This window comes from Orcinus orca, chromosome X (assembly GCF_937001465.1).
Source record: "Orcinus orca chromosome X, mOrcOrc1.1, whole genome shotgun sequence".
NCBI classification, from domain to species: Eukaryota; Metazoa; Chordata; class Mammalia; order Artiodactyla; family Delphinidae; genus Orcinus; species Orcinus orca.
In genome coordinates this window covers 18,565,073-18,588,600 of record NC_064580.1, presented here as the reverse complement: position 1 = coordinate 18,588,600, position 23,528 = coordinate 18,565,073, and the positions used below count along the sequence as shown (strand labels likewise).

General features: G+C 36.3%; 1 protein-coding gene across 11 annotated transcripts in view; it reads right to left on the bottom strand.

The window, feature by feature from the left end:
- The window catches only part of CNKSR2 (connector enhancer of kinase suppressor of Ras 2), a 258,260-nt gene that overhangs the window by 53,736 nt on the left and 180,996 nt on the right, over window positions 1-23,528 (bottom strand). For all 11 annotated transcript variants that reach the window (XM_049704702.1, XM_049704705.1, XM_049704701.1 and 8 more), the window contains 4 exons: window positions 8,550-8,598; window positions 7,958-8,130; window positions 5,715-5,788; window positions 5,351-5,422 (listed from right to left, as the gene is read on the bottom strand). In XM_049704702.1, the coding sequence (XP_049560659.1) occupies window positions 5,351-5,422; window positions 5,715-5,788; window positions 7,958-8,130; window positions 8,550-8,598 (368 nt within the window). The remainder of the gene's footprint in view (window positions 1-5,350; window positions 5,423-5,714; window positions 5,789-7,957; window positions 8,131-8,549; window positions 8,599-23,528) is intronic.

Below are 23,528 nucleotides of genomic sequence, written 5' to 3'. Positions count from 1 at the left end.
TTTATCAGAAGTCTAAAGAGCAGTGAGGTCTTCATGAGATGAATAAGGAAACTAAAAAGAGGCTTCTTAATTTTTCAGCTCAACAACATTTATTAAATGCCTGTTGTATGCTGAACAATGAGCTACGTTTTGTGGGTCCAAAAATGAATAAGACATAATTTCTGCCTTTGATGAGCTCCAGGATTCCTAAATTCCACAAGACAATTAAAAAATTAAACTACTTTTAGGAAGAAAAATTCTGTCCCCAATAAAAACTCTTTACAAAGTGTATGCGTAAACTTGTATGTATAGACACAAAAGGCTGAATGCAACACAACTGTTGTTGCTGTCTTGGATAAAGTTGTCCTTAGGCCTCAGTTAGAAGATGCTTATCCAAACACTTGCTGCAGTTATGGTTTGGTGTTTATATGCTATTATGAACAGCAGATATATATGCATTAATTGAGTTAAGAAATATTAATGTGTGCCAGGTACTGTTCTAGGCACTGAGGATAGAGAAAGATAAATGAAACAAAGTATCTGTTTTCATGATGCCTGTATCTTCAGTGAGGGAGACAGACAATATTTAAGGATAAGAGGATTGGGCCTATGGTGAATGTTCCAATGAAGCTGTCAACAGCTGACACAGAATAACGTACTGAGAGGGAAACCAGAGTAAGAACTGGGGAAGAAATGTAAGATAATCACACTAAACAGAAACTGGTGAGTCCTGACAATTATAAGGACATATGTGCTGACGTGAAAAGGAATACATAGGCCAAGTGAATTCAGTAAATAAGTCTCAGAATACTTGAGAAACATGATGTTTTGTTTTCTTCCCACAGATTTCACACAGGCTGGCAAAAAAGTTTTTTTTAATGTTTCAATGCTCATTTCTGAGGATGGAACAGATGGATTGGTGGTAGGGTGCTCAAAAGTGTTTCTGAAGATTACCTCACAATCAAACTTAAAGCTACTCAAAAAATAGATGGTGAGATTTTAATATTCTAAGTTATATGTATTTGGGTATATGTATGCATGTGCGTATGTATGTGTATACACACATGCGGATTTTACAGAAGAAAATTAAATCTAAGGATTGCTTTTTCATTCCAGTTACTAGGTCCTGTCAAAACTAGCACTCCATTTTAAAAATATATATGATAATATTTTAGAAATTATGAAATAACCAGGTAAGGCACTTATTTATAATTATTATAATATAATTATAATTATTTATAACTATATCATCTCTTGAAGGCTTAGGTACATGCCTTCAAAGGACTACACATAGAATGAACCAACACCCACATCATCTTGCTGCTATGTAACAATCAGCTTATTAAATAAAGTTGTTGGAGGCTGTCTCTCCCCAACACCAATCCTCTGTGAATATTGCCAGCACTGACTCTCCTCCGTCCTATTGACAAGTAATTTTTAATAAACTTGCCTATTGAAAGCAGACATTAGGAATATGCTTATTCAAAAAATAAAAAGCAGGGCAAAACAATAAAAGTCCACTATACTTAAATTTTAAAGAAAGACTCAGTATTTCAGGACAATTTAATTCTGAAGGTTGTAGTACACCACGGCAAGGCTTACATAAAACAGCACTCTTAAATGTACCATGTGGAGATGACATATTTGATCAGATTTATTTATTTTTTTCTTTGACCCATTGCTTAGAAAAGGCAACAAAATGAAACATATGGGTTTGGTTTAGCTTCTTCTCTGATATCCTGAACCAGATACATCCACAGGAGTATTAGGGAAGAGTTAGTGACATCATACACTTCTGAGTTATTGCTAACACAGGGTAGAGAATGGAGATCAAGAATGGTTTTATAGTTCATAAAAATGCATTTTTGAACAGGCTATTTTCTAAACCTAAAAAGACCCTGATTAGCAAGTATCACGAAAGATTAATTTATGTTAATTCCTGGATGGAAGTAACTGTGTTCTAGTGGATCTATCTTGTAGGAGAGGACATGATTATATATACCACTTATTTTCTGTTTGGTTGTGATGTAAATCCTTCATATTTATCCTAAGGGCATTGAGGTCAATTGTGGTAAAATGGATAGTGAGTAACAACAACAGTAGAAGTATAAAATAGTTAAAACACAAAATAGAGTACCACCCCTCCCCAACAAGTACATAAACATTTTCATTTTGAGAATAAGCTCTTCAAATTCTGATTGGCTACTGTGAAATTTCAAGAATGGTAACATGCAAATCAAGAGAAGATTTTGGAAACCAAATACAAGGCTCAGTTCACAGAACTAGAACAAATAATCCTAAAATTTATATGGAACCATAAAAGACCCAGAATTGCCAAAGCATTCCTGAGGAAAAAGAACAAAGCTGGAGGCATAACACTCCCAGACTTCAGACAATACTACAAAGTGACAGTAATCAAAACAGCATGGTATAGGCACAAAAACAGACATATGGATACAGAATAGAGAGTCCAGAAATAAACCCACACACCTATGCTCAATTAATCTTTGACAAAGGAGGCAAGAATACACAATGGGGAAAAGACAGTCTCTTCAGCAAGTGGTGTTGGGAAAGCTGGACAGCTGCATGTAAATCAATGAGGTTAGAACACTCCCTCACACCTTACACAAAAATAAACTCAAAATGGCTTAAAGACTTAAATATAATATGACAGCACAAAACTCCTAGAAGAGAGCATAGGCAAAACATTATCTGACATAAATCCCAGCAATGTTTTCTTAGGTCAGTCTCCTAAGGCAATAGAAATAAAAGCAAAAATAAACAAATGGGACCTAATCAAACTTATAAGCTTTTGCACAGCAAAGGAGACCATAAACAAAACAAAATGACAACCTAAGGAATGGGAGAAAATATTTGCAAATGATGTGACTGACAAGGGCTTAATTTCCAAAATATACAAACAGCTCATACAACTCAGTAACAACAAAAAAAACCCCACAACCTAGTCAAAAAATAGGCAGAAGACCTAAGTATACATTTCTCCATAGAAGACATACAGATGGCCAATAGGTACATGAAAAGATGCTCAACATCGCTAATTATTAGAGAAATGCAAATCAAAACTACAATGAGGTATCACCTCACAGCAGTAGGAATGGCCATCATCAAAACATCTATAAGCAATAAATGCTGGAGAGGGTGTGGAGAAAAGGGAGCCCTCCTACACTGTTGGCGGAAATGCAGATTGGTGCAGCCACAATAGAAAACAGTATGGAATTTCCTTAAAAAACTAAAAATATAGCTACCATATGATCCAGAAATCCCACTCCTGGGAATATATCTGGAGAAAACCATAATTCAAAAAGATACATGCACGCCAATGTTCACAGCAGCACTATTTACAATAGTCAAGACATGGGAGCAACCTAAATGTCCATCAACAGAAATGGATAAAAAAGATGTGGTACATATATACAATGGAATATTACTCAGTTTAAAAAAGAAGGAAATAATGCCATTTGCAGCAACTTGGATGGACCTAGAGATTACCATACTAAGTGAAGTAAGTCAGACAAAGACAAATACCATATGACAAATACCATCACTTATATGTGGAATCTAAAATATGATACAAATGTACTTATTTATAAGACAGAAACAGACTCACAGACATAGAAAACAAACGTCTGGTTACCAAAGGGGAAGGGGGGGACGGATAAGCCAGGAGTTTGGGATTAGCAGGTACACACTACTATATATAAAATAGATAAACAACAAGGACCTACTCTATAGCATAGGGAACTATATTCAATATCTTGTAATAAACCATAATGGAAAAGAAAAGAAAATATATAAAACAATCACTTTGCTGTACACCAGAAACTAACACAACATTGTTAATCAATTATATTTCAATAAAAGAAAGGCTCAGTTCTCCTATTAATTATAAAAGATTTTATCAAGTTTTCTCAACACCTTTCTTTGCCCTCTCCTTGTATTCATATCCTTGGTTTGGAAAAATCACGCCTATACCCTGAAGTGTCAAAGAACAAGATTATTTATAAAAGCATATTAAGTGTCCATTTAGCGTGTTCAAGCACATTTATGAAGCTCCAAAATTTTGTGCTTAAAAATATTTGAACACTAACTCTTTAGAGATATACAAAGAAAGTTATATGGCGTGAGAACCCTATGTATATAAAAGGAATATATATTGAAAGCAAACACTTATATAGCACTTACAATTTAGCAGGTACTGTTCTAAGCCCTTTATGTGTTCTTATTTGCTCCTCATAAAAGTTCTATGGGTGGAGATGGTTATTATCTCCATTTTTTAAAAAGAGTTAATACCTGACAGAGAGAGGTTAAGTTCTATATCCAAGGTCACAGAGCTACTAAGTGGGACGGCTGGAATTTGGACAGCCTGGTTCCAAAGTTCATACTCTTAACCACTATGCTATTCTGCGTCTTCCTAACTATTGGCACATCATATGTGTAACATGCACTGCCTACTGAAGAGCTGTGAAGGGGAAAATTTTGAATCTTAAATCCAATTTCTACAAATCTAGAAAAGGGAAAGGAGAAAGGAAAGAAAAAGGAAGAAAGGATCAAACTCATAAGAGCCAAAATGGAAACAAGAAGCAGTATGTTGTAGATAATGAAAAAATATATATCCAGATTTTCCCAGAGCCACCAAATAACCACGTGCCATCTAATCACTTGGCTGCACAATCCTGTCCAGTGATAGAAGAAAGGTGACAGAGAGATACACCAACTATGCCTATGCCTAAGTTATTGAGATGGATATTCTGTCATAAATACTCAGCACTTGGAAAAGTCAGCTTTTTTTTTTTTTTTTTGGTGGTACTTGGGCCTCTCACCGTTGTGGCCTCTCCCGTTGCGGAGCATAGGCTCCGGACGCGCAGGCTAAGCGGCCATGGCTCACGGGCCCAGCCGCTCCGCGGCATGTGGGATCTTCCCGGACCAGGGCACGAACCCGTGTCCCCTGCATCGGCAGGCGGACCCTCAACCACTGCGCCACCAGGGAAGCCCGAAAAGTCAGCTTTTTTTGTGGGTATCCTTTTTTCCTCACTTGGGAATAAATCTGAAGACATATTCTTGAAGTGGACTTAAAAAAATGTTTTTTTTCTACAGTGGATTTTTTTTTTGGCCTATACATGGATTCTGGCACATTTTTGGTAAACTTGACAAAAAGTCAATGAGTTTATTTTGACTTTTTAAAATGCCATTCTTTAAAATTAGGTATGGCTACATGGAGCTATGGCTGGGTCCATTTTATTTTAAACTGATCTAGAAACTTCAGTGACATTATTCTCTAGGCATTGATGCGGAAAACAGAAATCTAAGCCTAACTGACTTTCTAAGTATTTTGAAATTTAAGTAACTTTACCTGTTCATATCATCAAGATGCTCAGCAGCAAAATAAAAGCTTTTGATTTTAGGATGACAGGCTTTGAATGCACTGCAAAAGGAAACAGAGTACATTTATTTATTTCAAATTGGGAAATAAGTTAGAACCAAACAATTTTTATGGATAAAAATTACCTCAGATCTAATCTGAGTTCACATATATAATGCTTCTGCCGTGATGACAGAAATGAGTGAAAAATTCAATTTTCTGCCCACAAAACTGCTTTCTTATTACCTCAATTTGAAAGCATTAGACAAGCAACCTATAATTTAAAAGCTAGAAATTAAAAAAAACCAAAACTACCCTTCCTTTCTCTCCCTCGCCCCAAATAAAATCAACTTACTATTTCTTGCGGCATTCACTGGCTCTATCAATTTTAAATTCAGGCAGACTGATGAATCCTTCTGCTTTTTCATCCTAAAGAGGCAACACTCTTGTTTAGGGTATTATATATAAAGGTTTGAAGCTCGTGCTACTATACAACTATGCCTTAAATATCTATACTAATGAATCAGTTCATTTAATCCTTTAAATTAGACATTTTAGAGATCAGAATTTCAGTCTTACCTGCTATAGTCCATTAAATTGAAGGTATATTTTGAACATTTAGAATAGTACAAATTAAAATACATACAGAAATGTTTAAAAATCCTTTTTATATTAAAATAAAGATAGAAAAATTTTTAATTCTCAAAGTGAAGCCTGTTTTATAAGTAATTTTTCCCTCAGAATGTACATACACATTTATAACATATAAAATAACTGTAGTCCACATTTACAATTCAATTTTCTACATTTTAAATGTTCAGATATAAAATGTAGGGACATTTACTAATTCAATTCCTTTTCTGTCTCCAAAAAAAATCTCTTAAACCTGAATTAAATAATTATTTTGTGTACTCAAGATTTTACAAATGAAGAGGTTAATTTGCTTTTCAAATATCTGACTTGGTTTACATGCTATATATACATAAAAGTCATGTTTCACTTGGAAAACTGAATGAAATCCATAAAATGCCCCCCCCACAATGTGGGATGGGAATACAAGACAGGAGAATTATCTAAAATCTTACATCAGATGCAAGTTATTACAACTAGGCTAAGATTATTTTTGGCTAAACCCTTTAAATGTTGTTGTCCCTTTCATGTTCATGAGCCAACTCCTCAGACTTTTACTCCCAAACTTTGATCTGTGCTGTACCAGTTCATGGCTCCTTATATATCAAGTTCAAGAGACATCATACTCCCATCTGCCATCTCAAAGAAAAAGAATAGGGGTTCTCAATTCTTTTAGTGTGTGTGTGTATGTTTATATGTAAAACTTAATAAAATTTGATGCTAATGATAGTGACTAAAATGTGTGTGTTATATGCAAGAGCAGTATAACTTCCAATATTTTTCAATATTTGAGCATTTTTTTCTTCCAATCTTAGGGTAAATACAATAGTCTCAAATCTCTTTGATTTGTGTTATGTTACCCTTGATGTCTTTAATGTTAAAATTAAAAATTTTGAACAATTTAAAATACTTTTGGGGTAGTTATGATCTCCCCATTAAACTCTGAAAGACAGAAAAGCATTCAGCAATCTACAAGTGATCTAAAATAAAGAGAAACATAAAGACGTTATGTTTTTACACTACTTGATTGGCATACAAAAAGTTTTTAGCCAGCACACTACATTAAACCACATACATTTTTATGAAAAAAAAAGCTAACAATAGAAATTTTTGTTTAAAAAACTTAAGGTGGGAAGAGATATGGGAACATATGTATATGTATAGCTGATTCACTTTGTTGTGGAGCAGAAGCTAACACACCATTGTAAAGCAATTATACTCCAATAAAGATGTAAAAAAAAATAAAAAAATAAAAAACTTAAGGTGAACTGATAGATGGCTATGGCAAAGGAAGCAAATGTAGAGTTAAGGGAATATCAAAAAATAAGGTATACTGTATATCTGTTGTGATATGTGACAGGTTATATAATTACTCTGGATATAAATCTGTTTATTGGAAATGAAACAGGAAATTATAAGGACAATTGGCATGTATTATATACCCTCCCCCTGCTGTCCCTATTGGGCCAAATGAAATGAATACTTGAAGATTTTTGTAACTAGTCTACTAGTTCATTTATTCCTTAAGAAAAACTGAAACAAATGCAGGTGGTATTAACTTAATTTACTTAACTTACTAAAGGACTTCCTCCCAAAAAAGCAAACAGAAAAAATTTTAAAACTTTGAACAAAAGCAAGACATTTAAAAATCTTTATCAAATTTCCATGTATAATCCTTTTGAGTAAGCTATTGCTTGAATTAGTTTGGTATTTTTAATTAGATATACAGAATTTTACTATACATTATCTATATTTCAAATATGTTGCTACATTAGAATAATTGAGACAAGTGCCTTTCCAGAACCCCACAATGCAACCATTTTAAGAAGGCAGACTGAAAAATAACCAGCAGAAGTCTCCTGAATTAGCCTTAAGGTGATTATATGATTTTAAAACGTAAGTCTCAAGACGATGATTCTTTTGGTTAAAGATAAAATGAATGAGAAAACAAAATGTGCTTTGTCTTACCTCCTCATTAATATACCAATATAGGGATGCATCCTTTAGGACAAACCAGTATTTCTTCCATTTCTGTGAAAAATAACTCTTCGCATCTTTCTTTTTCCAAAGCCAGCCCTCACAGTCACCACGGCCAAGATCTTTGCAAGAAATTCGTCTTTTGCTCTTGCCGGCTATAGGACCTAAAGATAATAGTGGGTAAAAATGCTCTTTAAATTTTGTATACGTGTGAAGGTAGAAGGTTAATCTACAGATTATAAAAATAAGTCTGGATACTTAACAACCTTAAAAATTCTTATTTTCTCTTTGTATCAGAATAAAAAACTATGGAAAATTGTAATACCTTTTCGCCCACATGAGTGACATACAATTTAATCTGAAGTGCGTGATCCCAGTCTGAAAACCTGTTGAGACCATGTGTTGCAAAAGGTACCTTGTATCATAATTGACCTGAAGGAGAAGCCGGTCTTGGTAGCTCTTGTGCTAGGGGGTTGTTCTCTTCCAAACCACACTGGGCTCAGGCAAGAGAGGATGGGTGAACTGTGCTGGTGATTATCCCAGTGCAAACTAAGCAGCTAAATGTTTCATTTCCTTTTCTTACCTTTGTTTTTCTTCTTTGATTTGTGCTGCAGAGAAGACTGCTGAAATGTCTGAAATCAAAGATAGGGAAGAATGTTATGTGATACGCAGCGTGCCATCGGAGTCCCAACAAGCTGCAGAGAACACTCAAAAGCTGAACGGTGACTCTGAACCCCGGTCAGCGAAAGTACCTTCTTTTTCCAAAGACTCAAAACAAATTCATATATAACACGCCGCTAAACTTTCTACTTTCTCATGAAGCAGGAGAGAATAATATTATCTTGGTCTTTATTTTGTAGGCAGAGAAATAGGGACATAAAGCAGGGCTGAAACTGAGGGCTCATATATGCAGAGCACTACCTTTCTTACGGGTTTACAGTGCTTTCTCAGGCAATATCTCATTTGATTCTCACAAAATCTTATGAAGTTGTCAAGCAAATATGACTATCACTTGTTCCTTTGAATTTCATTATATACCATAAGCCACCATGAGCTACTGATCTCCTAGGCCCTCCCCCTCAGTTGCTAAATATTTCAGCACTTAAATCAATATTTTGTTCTCACACCTACTTCTGTCTCTATTATGGGGAACTAACCTTCATGTAGGTGATGTCAGTATGTTGGCTTTCTCAGTCCCTCATCTCTAACGTTCTTTACTTCTCCACTCTTCAGCTACCCACCCCCATGACCCTATATTTGTTACTCTTAAGCATACTCCAACAACTGCCTCCATTATCTCCGTTTTACATAGTATAATACCTCCAACCCAGCAATTTTTAGAAAATCTTCATTGAGGCATCCAATTTATTGACTTTACCACCTTTTGTGCCTTTATTTCTCTTCTTCTACTTGCTTTCCATGGGACATCGTTATGACCATTTCCTTGAGCTATATACTTCCTGCATCATACTCACCTAGCTAACAACCATCTCAGTTAAACCCACCTATTAGTCTATTCCACGCTAAGGACCAGAATAGCGTAATGTCTTAATAGAAAAACCCACAACTGTATGACTAGTCTAGCTTTCAATTAATGACTATAAATCACTGGTTCCAGTCAGACAGTCTACTAAACTAGATTGTTCACTGGTCTAAATAAGGTTAATTATGTTCATATGATTGGCTAGCTAACAGGGTAGAGAGATAGCATGTGTAATTTTAATTCACAGATAATCCTTCAAAACGAATTTTAGGTAACAGATCCTTCTTCATATCTGTAAGGGGCAATTGGATTTTGTCTACATAAAATTTGCTGGCCTTGGTTTTATAAAGTAAATTTGTATTCTGTGACATACTTCCTTATTTAGTATCTTTGCTTGTAAAATAACATTCTACTTACATAATAATTTGCATGATTTATATATGGTTTACATAATTCTTAGGAATATAATATTATGGGTGGATATTAGTCCTAAAGATAAGGGTCAGATAATTTGCTGACATTCAGTGTAACGCAGAAATAATCACCCAATTGTCAAAGTAATATAAATACATATATATGCGGTGTGTGTGTGTGTATAAAACTTTGCAGGATCCATGGCTCCAGAAATTCATAATCAATTTTGGAGAGAGAGCATAAAAGATAAAACCCATCATGCTATGTTAATTTTCTTGAGTGCACTTTGCTTCAAAATAATAACTCAGGCTAGTGTGCTTAAGTATAGTTAATTTACATTTAGCTATTTTCCCTAAATTGTTTGGCTGTAAAATTACTGATTGGGTTTTTTCCTTTTGTGTTTCCACAAGTAATCATTATAATTTTACAGCTCATTATTTTTAAAAATGACAAAGATGGGGGTGGTTTGTTTTTAGGAAGCTACATGGATAACAGACAGCTCAAAAGAATTGAGTTATATAATGTACTTCCTATGCTTTTTGCACGTTATTTCTTAGAACCTTAAGGTCTACTTTAAAATCTACACAAAAACATATTTTACGCTCTCCAGCTTTTCTTTTTTAACAAGATTATCTTTTCTTTCCCTATAAAAATATATTCTCATACTCATCATGATTGCAGAGTATAATCAGTATACATATTGTTGGAACCTAAGAACTCCTAGGCACACAATACAGATTTATCCATCATTCAAAGAAGCAAAGCTTTAGCTGTCTTTTTAAAATATTGTAACTATTACAATGAAATTCTCTTAAGAGAAACGTCATTATTTTTCTAAGTGATGTGACATTTTCTAAAATGAAAGAGTTAATTGAATTATATGCTTTTGAAAGTAATGGAAAAAACAATGAAAACTACCATTAAGGAAATAGGTCTCTGTGTAGAAAAGAGTAATATAGCAGGCCTGAGGCTATTTTAGAAAGGCCTGCTTGCAAGGTTGGCCCTCAGCTGACATACGGGAACTTGGCTGGTAAACAGTTCCCTGTACTGACATGAAGCTTCCCTAAGCGATAAGATGATTTTGCCCACCTGGGGACTCAACACTTGCTTTCATTTCAGGAAAGGAAAAGTAGTTGCTAGGCAGAGGATGCCTATGTAACCAACCCATTAAAATCCTTGGGTACTTGAGTCTTCGATGGGCTCCCCTGGGCAGAGACACTACCCACATGTGACTGTATTTTTGCTGCTAGGGAAGTGTGCACTCTGCATGATCTGTCATGAGAAGGAGAGAGCACAGGAAACCTGCACATGGATTTCTCCAGATTTCATGTGTATCTTTTTTTCCTTACTGATCTGGCTGTATACCCTTGCTGCATCACTGTAATAAAATCTTAGCTGTGGGTACAACTATATGTTGAGGCTTCTGAGTCCTAGTGAATCACTGGACGTGTGGGTGATTTGGGGACCCCTGAAACAGATTCAAAGATTCCTTAAAAACTTGTATCAGAAATTGCTCATTATTCATACATATAAATAAATCCTGACAGTGAAGGTTTCCTCATGTTATCAGCAAGTATGATTAAATACCTTGAGGTGCAGATTTACAATCTTGTGTAGTCTTTTCTAGTAGAACTGATGGAATTATTCATTCTGAGTGATAGATATTTAATTGTTATCATTTTTCCCAGTTTCTAGTGATATCATGAAATATTTAATAAGAGCAAGACATTAAGAACAGATACATGACTATAATGGATAATATAGCAGATCATATAAGGTATTATGACCAAGTTCAAAAAGAAAGAGGCCTGGAATCTTTGCTTTACTGATGATGAATGTTTTTCTCATGAGACAGAAAATTTGTAATATATTTTATTTCTGTATTTTTCTTCTTAGTTTCAGATCACCCTTCTTCCAGGTTCATGCTCAAGTAAGTATGTCTTTTAGAAGTTCTTTCATAGCAGTCTGTGAGTAGCAAACACTGCTAGATTTTTATGTTTGAAAATATAAAAACCCTTTACTCTTAAATAAAATAATACCTTAGCTGGGTATAGAATTCTGAGTTGAAAATAATTTTCCCTCTGCATTCTGAATATATCACTTTATTTTCTTTTAGCATCTATCATTGCCCTTAAGACATCTGTAGCTAGGGACTTCCCTGGTGGCGCAGTGGTTAAGAATTTGCCTGCCAATGCGGGGGACACGGGTTCACACCCTGGTCTGGGAAGCTCTCACGTGCCGTCGAGCAACTAAGCCCATTTGCCACAGCTACTGAGCCTGCACTCCAGAGCCCGCGAGCCACAGCTACTGTGCCTGCGTGCCACAACTAATGAAGTCCGCATGCCTAGAGCCCATGCTCTGCAACAAGAGAAGCCACTGCAATGAGAAGCCCGTGCACCGCGATGAAGAGTAGCCCACAGCCGCCGCAACTAGAGAAAGCGCACGCGCAGCAACAAAGACCTAACACAGCCAAATATAAATAAATAAATAAAAAATCTGTAGCTACTCTGTCATTAGTTATAATTTGTCTTTAGTCTTTCTGTAGCTTTTAAAATATTTTCCTCTTTATCCCTGATATTCTGCAATTGCTCTATGATGTGTCTAGGTTATAACTGATTTTAATTAATCTCATTTCACATTCATTGTGTTGTTCTTGAAGGTGTTATTTCTTCAATTCTGAAAATTCTCAGGCATTGTCTCTTCAAAGGGCCTTCTTTACTAGTCTCTCTCTTTTTGTCTCTAGACTTATGTTGGTACCTCTCAATTTATCATCTATGTATCTTTCATATTTCTGCAATGCTTTTTAGGTGAATTCATTCTGCTGTTTTCCAATTTCCTAATTCTTTCTCTGATTTTAAACAGTCTAAAGTATATCTTACCTATAGTGTTTATTTCACTGACTATATCTTACACATCCAGGATGTCTAGTTGGTATTAGTGCTTCTGAATATTCAGTGTTCTTAATCATCTTGTTATTATTTCAAATTTTATTTTAAGGGGTTTTCTGGATTTCCCATAATTTCCATTTACTAAGGAAAGAATAACCTTATAAGAGTCAGCGCTCTGGTCAATTGCTGTATCTTTATTCAACCTCCTTATACTCGTGGGTGAGGAAGCTCTGCTTGCCTTCCCAGTTGGTTTCACCCAGTGAGTCAATCTTCAGTTTCCTGACATAGCTGTGGTCCATTTGTTCTCTGATCCCCATTAGAGTAGACTCCCAGTCATTTCTAGCTCTTTCTGGACTCAGAGCCTACCAGGTATATGGCTTTAGTTCCCATTTATTGTCGTGTGCAATTTTGTTCTTTCTTCTAGTCCTTGGAGACTAGATCTTGTTTTTGACCATGACTGTATCTTTTTGTGTTTGGGGTAGGGTGTGTGTGTGTGTGTGTGTGTGTGTGTGACAGAGAGATAGAGACAGAGAGAGAGAGAGAATTCAAAGTATAAGCTCATAAGGCTTACTGACCACCAAAAATAGACTCCTTTTGTAAACATTTGTGAAGGTCCATTCTCTTAAAAAACATATTTTTATCTTTTTTCCTGAATCATCATTCAATAAAATCTTTCTAACACCATCACTAGCACTTTCTGTTTATTGTAGGGAGCAGCTGGGTGAAAGTTCTTTGAACTTTCTCCCTAAGAATGTTTACAAACTCTGAGCTTTAGCTACTTATGAATTTATATAGTCAATCGGGATTTCTTGACTGAGCTGCAGGCTGCCTAACTCAACAGATTTAATGTGTACAAAACTGAGCTCATGATATCCACCACCCATCAACCGAATCTGCTCCTCTCCTAGTCTTCTATACCTTAGTAAATGGCAATTCCACTTCTCCCCACAGTGGCTCACACCCAGAATACCAGAGTCAATCTTGACTCTTTCCTTTCTCTTATAGCCCATAGTCAATCCACCAGAAAGCTGTATCAGCTCTGTATTCAAAATATGTTCACAATATGACTTTTTCTTATCATCTCTACTACTACTATCACCTTGGTCTAAGCCACCATCATCCCTCACCTGCATCACTAAAATATCTCCTCACTGTTCTCCCTCCCTCTGCTCTCATATCTTCTGTTTTTAACATAAGAGTCAGAGTGATCCTGTTAAAATATGATTTGATCATGAAAACTCTCCAATGGCTTCTCATCTCACTCTGAATAAATGCCCAAATCCTTCCACTGACCCTGAAGGCCCTGTATGACCTGGCCCCTGTTACCTTTGCTTCCTGCGCCTACCCTTACTAACTTTGCTCCAGCCACACTTGCTGTTCCTAGATTATGCTGAGTGGAGTCCCATCTTAGGGCCTATACCCTTGCTGTTCCCTCTGTCTGAAATGTTTGCTCAGATACTGAAAGCAGCTCTTTTGCCCCTTTCCTGTTTGCCCATTTCTGTCCACCTCTAACCTTAAAATAACCTCATTATAAGAATGAGATGACTAAGCAATTGAAACTAACTCCTGACCTATGTTCTCCTGAATGCACACCAAGCCTTGTCTAACTTGATTCTTTTCCTAGATAAAAAGAAGAAAGAATGAAGAATGAAGCAGTTAAAAAATGACTAGCTCTCTACCCACAAAAGCTCCCTTAGCACTCCTGCAGGCAGATCACGCAGGCAAGATAACATGTGAAGAAAGAGTCAGCCAGTCTGCACCCAATGGAGAATGATGCAGAACGCAACCTCCTGCCTTGATGATCCACTGAGATTCTTCACCCCCATTTTTCCCTTTAAAAACTGTCATCGCTGACCAGAATCTTCAGAGTTGGTTTCTGGACACGTGTCCACCTTCTCCCCAGATCGCCAGCTTTTCTGATTAAAGCACGTTTCCTTTCTACTGACACTTGCCTCTCGAGTTATTGGCTTATGAGCAGCAAGCAGCCGAACCTGGGTTTGGTAGCAATACTCTTGTGGCTTACTCCCTTACCTCCTTCAGATCATGAGTCAAATGCTTCCTTTTTAGTAAATTCTTCCCAGGCTTCCCTATCTAAAATTGTTATCCTTATCGTCCTCAACACTTCCTGTTTTCCCTCCCTGCTTTATTTCTCTCCTTAGAACTTAACATTACCAAAAGTACTTATATTTCTTGTTTATTACTCAGCCTTCCCTCCAAATATAAACTATATGAAAGAAGAGGAATTCTGACTGTTTTATGCACTGTTTTATCCTTTGACTAGAACAGGGATTTTAGTACTTCCTCTGTGTAAGACAGAGGAAGTACTAAATAAATACTGGTTGAGTGCATAAAAGTTGAACAAACCACCAGCAAAGAACACAGGATGTAGTCTTAATTAACTGATTGTTTGAACCTGAAGTCCTTCAGGGGGAAATAAACAAGCCAGGTGTCTTTTCTCCAGTAATCCATGTACAGCATATTACTGATGTTCTGTTCTTTAGTAGACTGTTCCTTTTGGTAGATAAGAAAAAATTCCTTTTTATCCAATCTCCTTTAACATTACTTGTAATGAGATTGTCTTACTGCACTTAACAGTTTAAAGTTGAATTCAAGATGTGGCAGGCAAAAGCGCATTAAATGTGTCAAAAGATATTTATGCATATAATTATATGATGAATTATGAATGGATGTGTTGAAATCACAATTCAATCCATAAAAATAGAAATGTGCTAAAATAAAAGGCCATTATGAAAGCATTGTTGATCCTCTTCTTAACCATGGCGATGCATGCAACAGTATTCTGTTTGGCTATAAAAGATTCCTTTTTCAGACAGTTGCCTGAAAAGAGCATTTGTCTTTCATTTTGTCCACAGATGTTCTGTTCACACTCTATTCCCCCCTCTTCTGGATGAGGAAGTGAGGGGGAGGGTAATTTGGGTCATTCTTATCCTGAAACTTTCAGAAGCACTTATTTTAATTGTGGAAGAAAATGACAGTTTCTGTGTTACATTTTGAAAGCTCAGCTACTATTAAATTCTTCTCAAGTTGCAAATTGCCACACTTACAGAAAAATTTGCAATCAAAATACTCTCTTGTTGCAATATAGCAACTTCCTCTTACTGTAATTTTCTGCAAAGTTCCAAGATTTCTTCAGTGACTAGTCAAACCAGTAGCTTATTTCTTATACATAAGAAAAGGTGCTTAGCAATTTGAAACTCTTGGGACAAATGACAACTATTTCCACATATTTAATCTTTTTAATAAACAAATAAACAAGAGCCTTTGAGATTTAAGTACTTCACAAAGAAACGTATTTTCCCTTACTTTCTCATTATTGTGTGTCAGCAGAAAAAGTCTAAATATGAGCAAGTGGGGTAAGATGGCAATGGGAGTAAATAGTACATCAAGAAATCTTCCATTTACGTGAAATAACAGCATAGAACTGAACAAGTTTACTGTTGATGGTGGTCTTGCCATTCTAGTGCATGAGAGAGAAACTCTGCGTGGAATGGGGTGGGGATGAGGCACTGCATACACGCTGGGTCTTTGAGGGCAGTGGGTGAGCTTGCTCTGGATTCTGTCAATAAAGTTAACCTGACTTTATATTGACTGAAAATGGCTCTACACACACTCAAAAATAAGCATGCTTTTAAAAATAACAAGCATGCTAATAAATTATGAGTCAAACAAGAACAAAAAGGCAGTGATTGGGGGGAATTTAGAGAAGGTCAAACTCAGGTTGGGCAGGGTCAATGTTTCATCAAAAGAATATCATGCATATCAGATTCTGAAGGAGGGAGGTAAGTGAATCTTATACAAGATTCCATAAGGCAATTCCCCTTTCCTATTGGACAGTAAGTGGTAAGGTGGGAAGAAGAGCGATTATAGTGGTGAATGGTTAGGAAGGGTTACAAAAGTCACCACCCTTGGGAAACAGGAACTGTCATTCTTGGATCGTAATAATTATCATTTACTGAGGGCTTATGTGTGAGGCACAGTATTAGGGACTTTATATCAGTTATCAATCTTAATCCTTACAATAAATTTGTTCTGTGGTGATCATTAATGCCATTTTAAAGAGGAGAAAACTGAGAGTAAACAACTTGCTCAGGAGCTCACAGGTAATGGCAGAGTCAAAGTTCAAACCCAGGTCTATCAATCCCAAAACCCGTTCTAACCACTCTGTGCAATATTGCCTCTCAAGCAAATATTCTGTAGTCATGGTAACCATGTGAGAGAAAAGAAAAACTGCTTCTGACATGAAGACATCCATTTATGAGAACCTCCCGTGTGATATAAGTACATTGCTATGTGGAAAGACTATAAAATAAAAAGATATTACGATGAGACTTTTATATTAATGGAGATAATTCAAAGCAGTAACATCTTATCAATCTCTAATTTTCATGCTTTTGTCGATTTTAATTAGCAAGTTATACTGCTCTGTGGATTTAAAAAAAATTTGCAGGTTTTTTTCCCACAGCCATTAATCATATCTTCATGAGAGGAAGGCTCATGTTAACATTTTAATTTTGCAAATGAGATAGAAACTAAGGTTCAGAAAGGTAATAAGGCTCAGCCAAGTTAGACAAGGATGGGACTGCAATCATATTTTATTCCAAACCTATTAACAGTGTTAATTGAACTCAGCACAACCATAAAACCCTATGTCAATACTGATGAGGAAACCAGTGATCCAAATAAGGCAAGCCTGCCTCTCCACTAATTCTTCACACAGGAGAAATCTCTTGGAGCTGATTCATTGTGTTATGCAATTTTCACTTGATACACTGCTGATTATTATACAATGCCTTAAAATTACTTGGTTCACTTTCTCAACGTGTGGTTTTTAACTACTGCATTAGTTTCCACAAAGGCAGAAACCATCTGCTTAGCTCACCACTCTCTGCTCAACTCCTAACACTGGAACTGACATATAATTTTCTATTGAAAGCATGAATCAAACAGTTAACTGACCACCTATGTGTGCGGACAGTGAGGCTATGAGTTATGGCATCTCATATGCAATCTGTCAGCACATCCTGTCCACTCTCCCTTCAAAACATATCCAGAGTCCACGCCCTTCTCACCTCTTCCACTTTAGCACCCAGGGCTAAGCCCCTATCATCTCTCACCTGAATTGGCCAGATCCTATCTTGTCTTCCTGCTTCCACACTACCCCCAGCCACCTCCAGCCTATTCTCAACACACCAGCTGGAGTGATACACTTTGAATGTTTATGTTTCAGCACGAACGGAATGCACAGTACCAGGAGAACAATACTGTGGTAGTGATCTGGAGACCTGACTTCTAGTTCTCCATATTCCAGTGATATGACTATGGACAAGTCACTGAAACTAATCTTGACCTCAATTTCCTCATCTGCAAGACCAGAGACTTGGACCAGACGCTCTTAGAATATCTCACAGTGCACTAACTGTACATGATCCTGACTTAAAGGGAAAAATGGCTAGTTACCAATGTACACCCAATTACTGATGTTTTAGGAATTATGTATACCTGCAATCAGTGTCAATCTTAACACAATGCTAGATTATTCACTGAAAGGCACTTAGTTTATGCTTAAGCTCCACCATGTATGGAAAGTACTTATCACCAGCCATATTAGATACAGCTATTTTGGGGTGCTTGATTAATGTGTACAACATGAGACAGAGGCAGAAAGTTCAAATAGGTGAAAAGCAGAACTAGGACAGTACCTGCTCCTGACACTTCTGTTTGACAAACTGTCGACATCTAGGTGTCAGAGAAATCAGGGTAGGCTTGCCCATCTTTTATGACAAAGAAACGTTTATGACCAGAAAAAAATGAGAGAACCAGATTTGCCTCCTGATGGCTACTAAATGACAAGGAAATAAATTATATGTAAAAGAAAAGAGAGAAAAAATAATACAAAAGAATCACCTCTAATGAAGAATGTACAAAACCTAAGAATCTCAAATAAAGTCAATGTATATGGCATGATAATTTTGTCAGCAGTTTTATGACAATCAAAATTACTGGAAAATTTTCTGGCTACTGACTTGATGGCTTCATTTTTAAGAATCTGAAACTAAAGAGTTTTGGGTCACCTTCATTTCTAGGTTTGTTGCTCTGACAGATTGTACATATTTTCTCATCATGGAATTCTTGCCATGTCATTGTAATTCGTTCCAAGAATGCCAGTTTTTCTCTAAATACCTTTATGGCTAAGAGTATGTTTATCAGGCTCTTATTCTGAGATCTTTGCTCTTATAGAATAGATAAGCTCTCCCAGACAACCACTTCAAATGTTTCTACATCGGCTAGTTTAGCTGCAGTTTTCTTGATCCAGAGATTGCTTTTCCTTAACAGAAAATCTCTCAAAGATAACATTGGATAAAAATCAAAGTTAAGTTTAGGAAGTTTCAAAAGTCACTATATGCAACTCATTTTATAGTAAAATAACTGAGAGATAAATCATACTCTTCCTTCTCTTCCATACTGAACCATCTAGTATGACATGATTTTAAGACTAAAAAAGCAAAATTGGTTTTATCTAACAGAAGGGAAAAAAGAACTTGATGGGGAGATTTTTTTTAAAAAATTTGTGTTTGCAACAGGAATCAAATCATCATGATGCTGTCAATTTAGATGGCATTTTCCATAGTCCTCTTTGCAGTGCCATGCTCATTTTGTAAATGAGAAAACTGAGTAAGAGAAAGCAAGCAATTTATGCAAGCTCAGATATGAAAAATTAGATTTCTGCGGGGCCTGATGTTTGCTGCCACTTCTCCAGAACTCGTTGCCTCAAATGCACCTAGATTAGGGTCTGGCTTGTTCTCAGCCCACTGGTGAGGACATTTTGGTAGTATGGTTGGAGGAAGGATGCTAAGAATATTTGTGCACTACCATAGTGCCAGACACTGTATCAGATACTTTATATACATCATAATCACAGGGAGCCAAAGCTCTTACCCAATTATAAAAATATATATGGGGGGCACAAGGGAAAAATACAACCTCCTCAAAAATATTTTACTAGCAAACAAAGAAGTGAATTTCATATGGCTGTTTCTTGTATCAGCCATCTGATAAAAATTGAGGACATGATGCTAAAATGCAACTAAGTGAAGGAGATTCAACAATTGGCTAAGATAAGATGGTCTAGGTACATAGATTTCTGGTACTCTTCCTTAAACAGAGTATGCAAAGAAATTCTTTAAAGAATTGCCTTATGTGTTTTAGCAAGTAGAAACCTCTTTAGGTAAATTAGACATTTTATCCTAATTATTACTTATACTAGTCAATCTTTTGATTTAAGATAGATAAAAGACAATTTGAAGTTATATTTTCCTATATGCTCTGGGGAATTAAGTAAGTAGGCTGTGGGGATGATACCTCCATAGACGTAGGCTGCACCTTGAGTCCACTCCAAATTTATGATCATTTAGAATTTTTCACTTTACAACTGATCCTCATACAGACTGTCACTAGAATTTTCAAAGCAGGTTTTACCTGGTAGGTACCTATAGTGCCAACAGAAAAGGAAACCTCAGTGTGGTGGTTATCTACTATGTCAACTTAGCAAAGCTGTAACTATTTATTTCAGAATTCCTCTCCCTGTCTGGTGCTAGTTAGGGCTGGCCAATGTAAATTTGTGTGAATTTTGGAGAATACAAGCGAAGCAGCAGCCTTTCTGCCCTGAAGGTCAGCGTAGGGTGCCGGTCAGTGCAGCAGCGCACACATACTGCCACTTTTCTGCTGGCTCACCTTGCTGGGATAGGTTAGTAGCCAGGCGTGCAATTCCTTCAGCTCCTCTAAGTCCTGGACCAGGAGCCTGTAAATCTCCATGGCAAAGGGCACCAGCTTCGTTTTGAAGCTGGAGGCAGGCTTCCAGTCTGCTCATGGATTCTAGTTTGTCTTGCTCTCCCTGGCTTCACATCTAGATTTTCTTCATGACCACTGGCTCTGCTGAGGTTCTTCACCAGCTCCTCAGCTGAGTAAGATCTAGTCCTTTATTCCATGCCACTTAGCACTTCTGCTTCCCTGACTGAACCCTAGCCGATACGTTCATTAATGCCCAAAGAGGACAGATGTTCTAGTCCTAGAAGCCTTTCTGATTTGCTCATCAGGAAGCAAATCCCCATCCATGTAAATGAATCCATTTCCTTTCTGTATGGCCTTAAGAATAGTTACTATGTGCCCAGCACAGTGGAACAAACTTTATATAGAGTGTATGATTTACTTCTGAAATACCCGAGTGAATTAAGTATTATTATCCTCTTTATACTGATGAGAAAATGAGGTTCAGAAATGTGTCTGAGTTCAAACAGTTCATGTTCTATTAACTACAGCATTATTCTTGGCCATCTGAATCTTAGAAAAGACAATTCTTTTCTTTAATGTTGGGCCCTTTTACTTGGAGGTGGTTAGATACAACAGCCATTGTCTCTTGAGGCCACTCTGAATTTATGATAATAAAAGAAAACACAAGAAGGTAAATTATTCTCCTATTTTGAGTTTCAGGAAAGTTTGCATCTAGTTAATCTAAAATTATGTGCATATAAAGAACAGGGATTGAAACACATCTATTTCTCAACATTGCAGATTGTTTTGGGTTCAAGTCTATTAGGATACTGTTTTGGCCTAACCTGATACTTGTAGAGATGCTAAGAAACAGATTTAGCAGTATTATTTAGAGCTGAGACTCTAGGTTGAGCTCATGCACTTGGACTGCTGTCAGTTGCTGTCTGATCCAAAAGCCAAAGAAGAATCCCTTGAAGGCTACAAACAATTTAACACTGTTCTTGGAAGTTATCTTCAAGAAACTAGAATGTAACAGTAGTCAATAATTGTGCCTTAAACTTCATTCTCACATGAGATCTGGGCCAAGAGACTCAGACATGTAGTGCATTAAGAGGAATCTTTGGATGAGATTTGGGCATATACAGCAAATTATTAGGCCTACAGTTTTGCAGAATTGGATGGTGCTGAAACCATCCAGGAAGTAATGTATTTTAGGAGTTGAATGAAGAAGATAATTTGATATAGGTTATGGCCCTTCAATCAGAAGAGGTTTTAAACAGTTCTAGGGGTAAAATAATTTTACCTGGAGTTTCATGAAACCTGAGATGCTTGATGAAATGAGTTATGGTGGTGAGGTAATATGGGTAGAAGTGATTATGGGAGCAAAAAAGTTCTACCGCCAACAAAACTTGAGGAAATTTTCTGAGGTTATAAAACTGGGAGAGACAGGCCTACAACATGAAAGAGAATGGGGTTTCTTTAACCTCTCTGATCAAGTGCCTCTCATCAGAATTTAGGTTTTATTTTTTTTTTAGAAGGCAACAAGGAATTTGTAATAAGATTTGAATTTAATAAATTTCAACTTAATAAATTCCAAATTCAATTATTCTGTGTCCTGTTTTGCATGATGCCTCACTAATTAAGCCGGATTTTGTGTTTTCCTTCCTGGCAGCCATTATCTAACCAGGAACTAGCAGAATGAGGCCCCCATTGGCTCAAACATGAAACTGAAAAGGACTGGGTTTACATAATCTGTTTTATACAGTGTAAGCAGAAACCTCTCTCAAGAGGAAGGGCGTATTAGTGAATCTTTTTGTTTGTTTGTATAATGCTTAATTTATTAAACTTAAAAAAATTTATGAAACAAATTTTTCAAACATTTAAACAATATTTTCACAATTAATAAAATTTATGAATTTTAATCAGTCTCCTAGGAATTCCATTAAGTCACAAGCCCTATACATCAAATATTTTACATGCTGCCAACACTTTAAAGGCACCACAGAACGTAATAATAAAAGTCAAATGGATTACTCTTGCACTTAAGCAATATAAAAGTGCAATATGTTTGGTCCTTTTTTCAGTATTTCTGTACTTCTTTTTTGGAAGTCTTTTAATGATTAACTAATTTCCTTTAATAGTTATAGGAATATTCAGATCATCTACTCCATCTTGGGAGAGTTATGTAGCTAGTGGGTTTTGAGGAATTGGTCCATTTCATCTAAACTGTTAAAGTTAAGTGCAGAGAGTTGTTCATAGTATTTCCTTGTTATTCTTTAAATGTCTATGAGGTTTGTAGTGATAACCCCTCTTTCATTCCTTATACTGGTAACTTTAGTCTTCTCTTTTTCCCGTTGTCAGTCTTGCTAGACATTTATCAATTTCTTTTTTGATTTTTCAAAAAAATTTACAGCTTCTGATTTTCTCTACTATGTTTTCTGTTTTCAAATTTCATTCCTTCTCTCTATTGTCTTCCATATGCTTACTTATTTCTTGTTTTTCTTTTTCTAATTTCTTGAGGTGACAACTTTCTCCTTTTCTTTTCTTGATTTTTTTGGCCATGCCACATAGCTTGCGGGATCTTAGTTCCCTGACCAGGGACTGAACCCGGGCCCTGGCAGTGAAAACGCCGAGTCCTAACCATTGGACCAACAGGGAAGTCCCTCTCCTTTCCTGAGATAAGTATTTAGTGCTATAAATTTTCCCTTATGCATATGTTGTGTTTTCATCTTCATTCAGGTCAATTTTCCTTGAGATTTCCTCTTTTACCTATGGATTATTTTAAAATGCGTTCTTTAATTTCCAAGAGGTTGGAGACTTACTTGTTAACTGTTATTGATCTCCAGTTTGATTCCATTATGGTTAGATAACATACTTTGTATGATTTCAGTTCTTTTAAAATTAAGGTTTATCTTATGACCTAAGATATGGTCTATCCTGATGACTGTCCCACGCACACTTGAAAAGAATGTGTATTCTGATGTTTTGG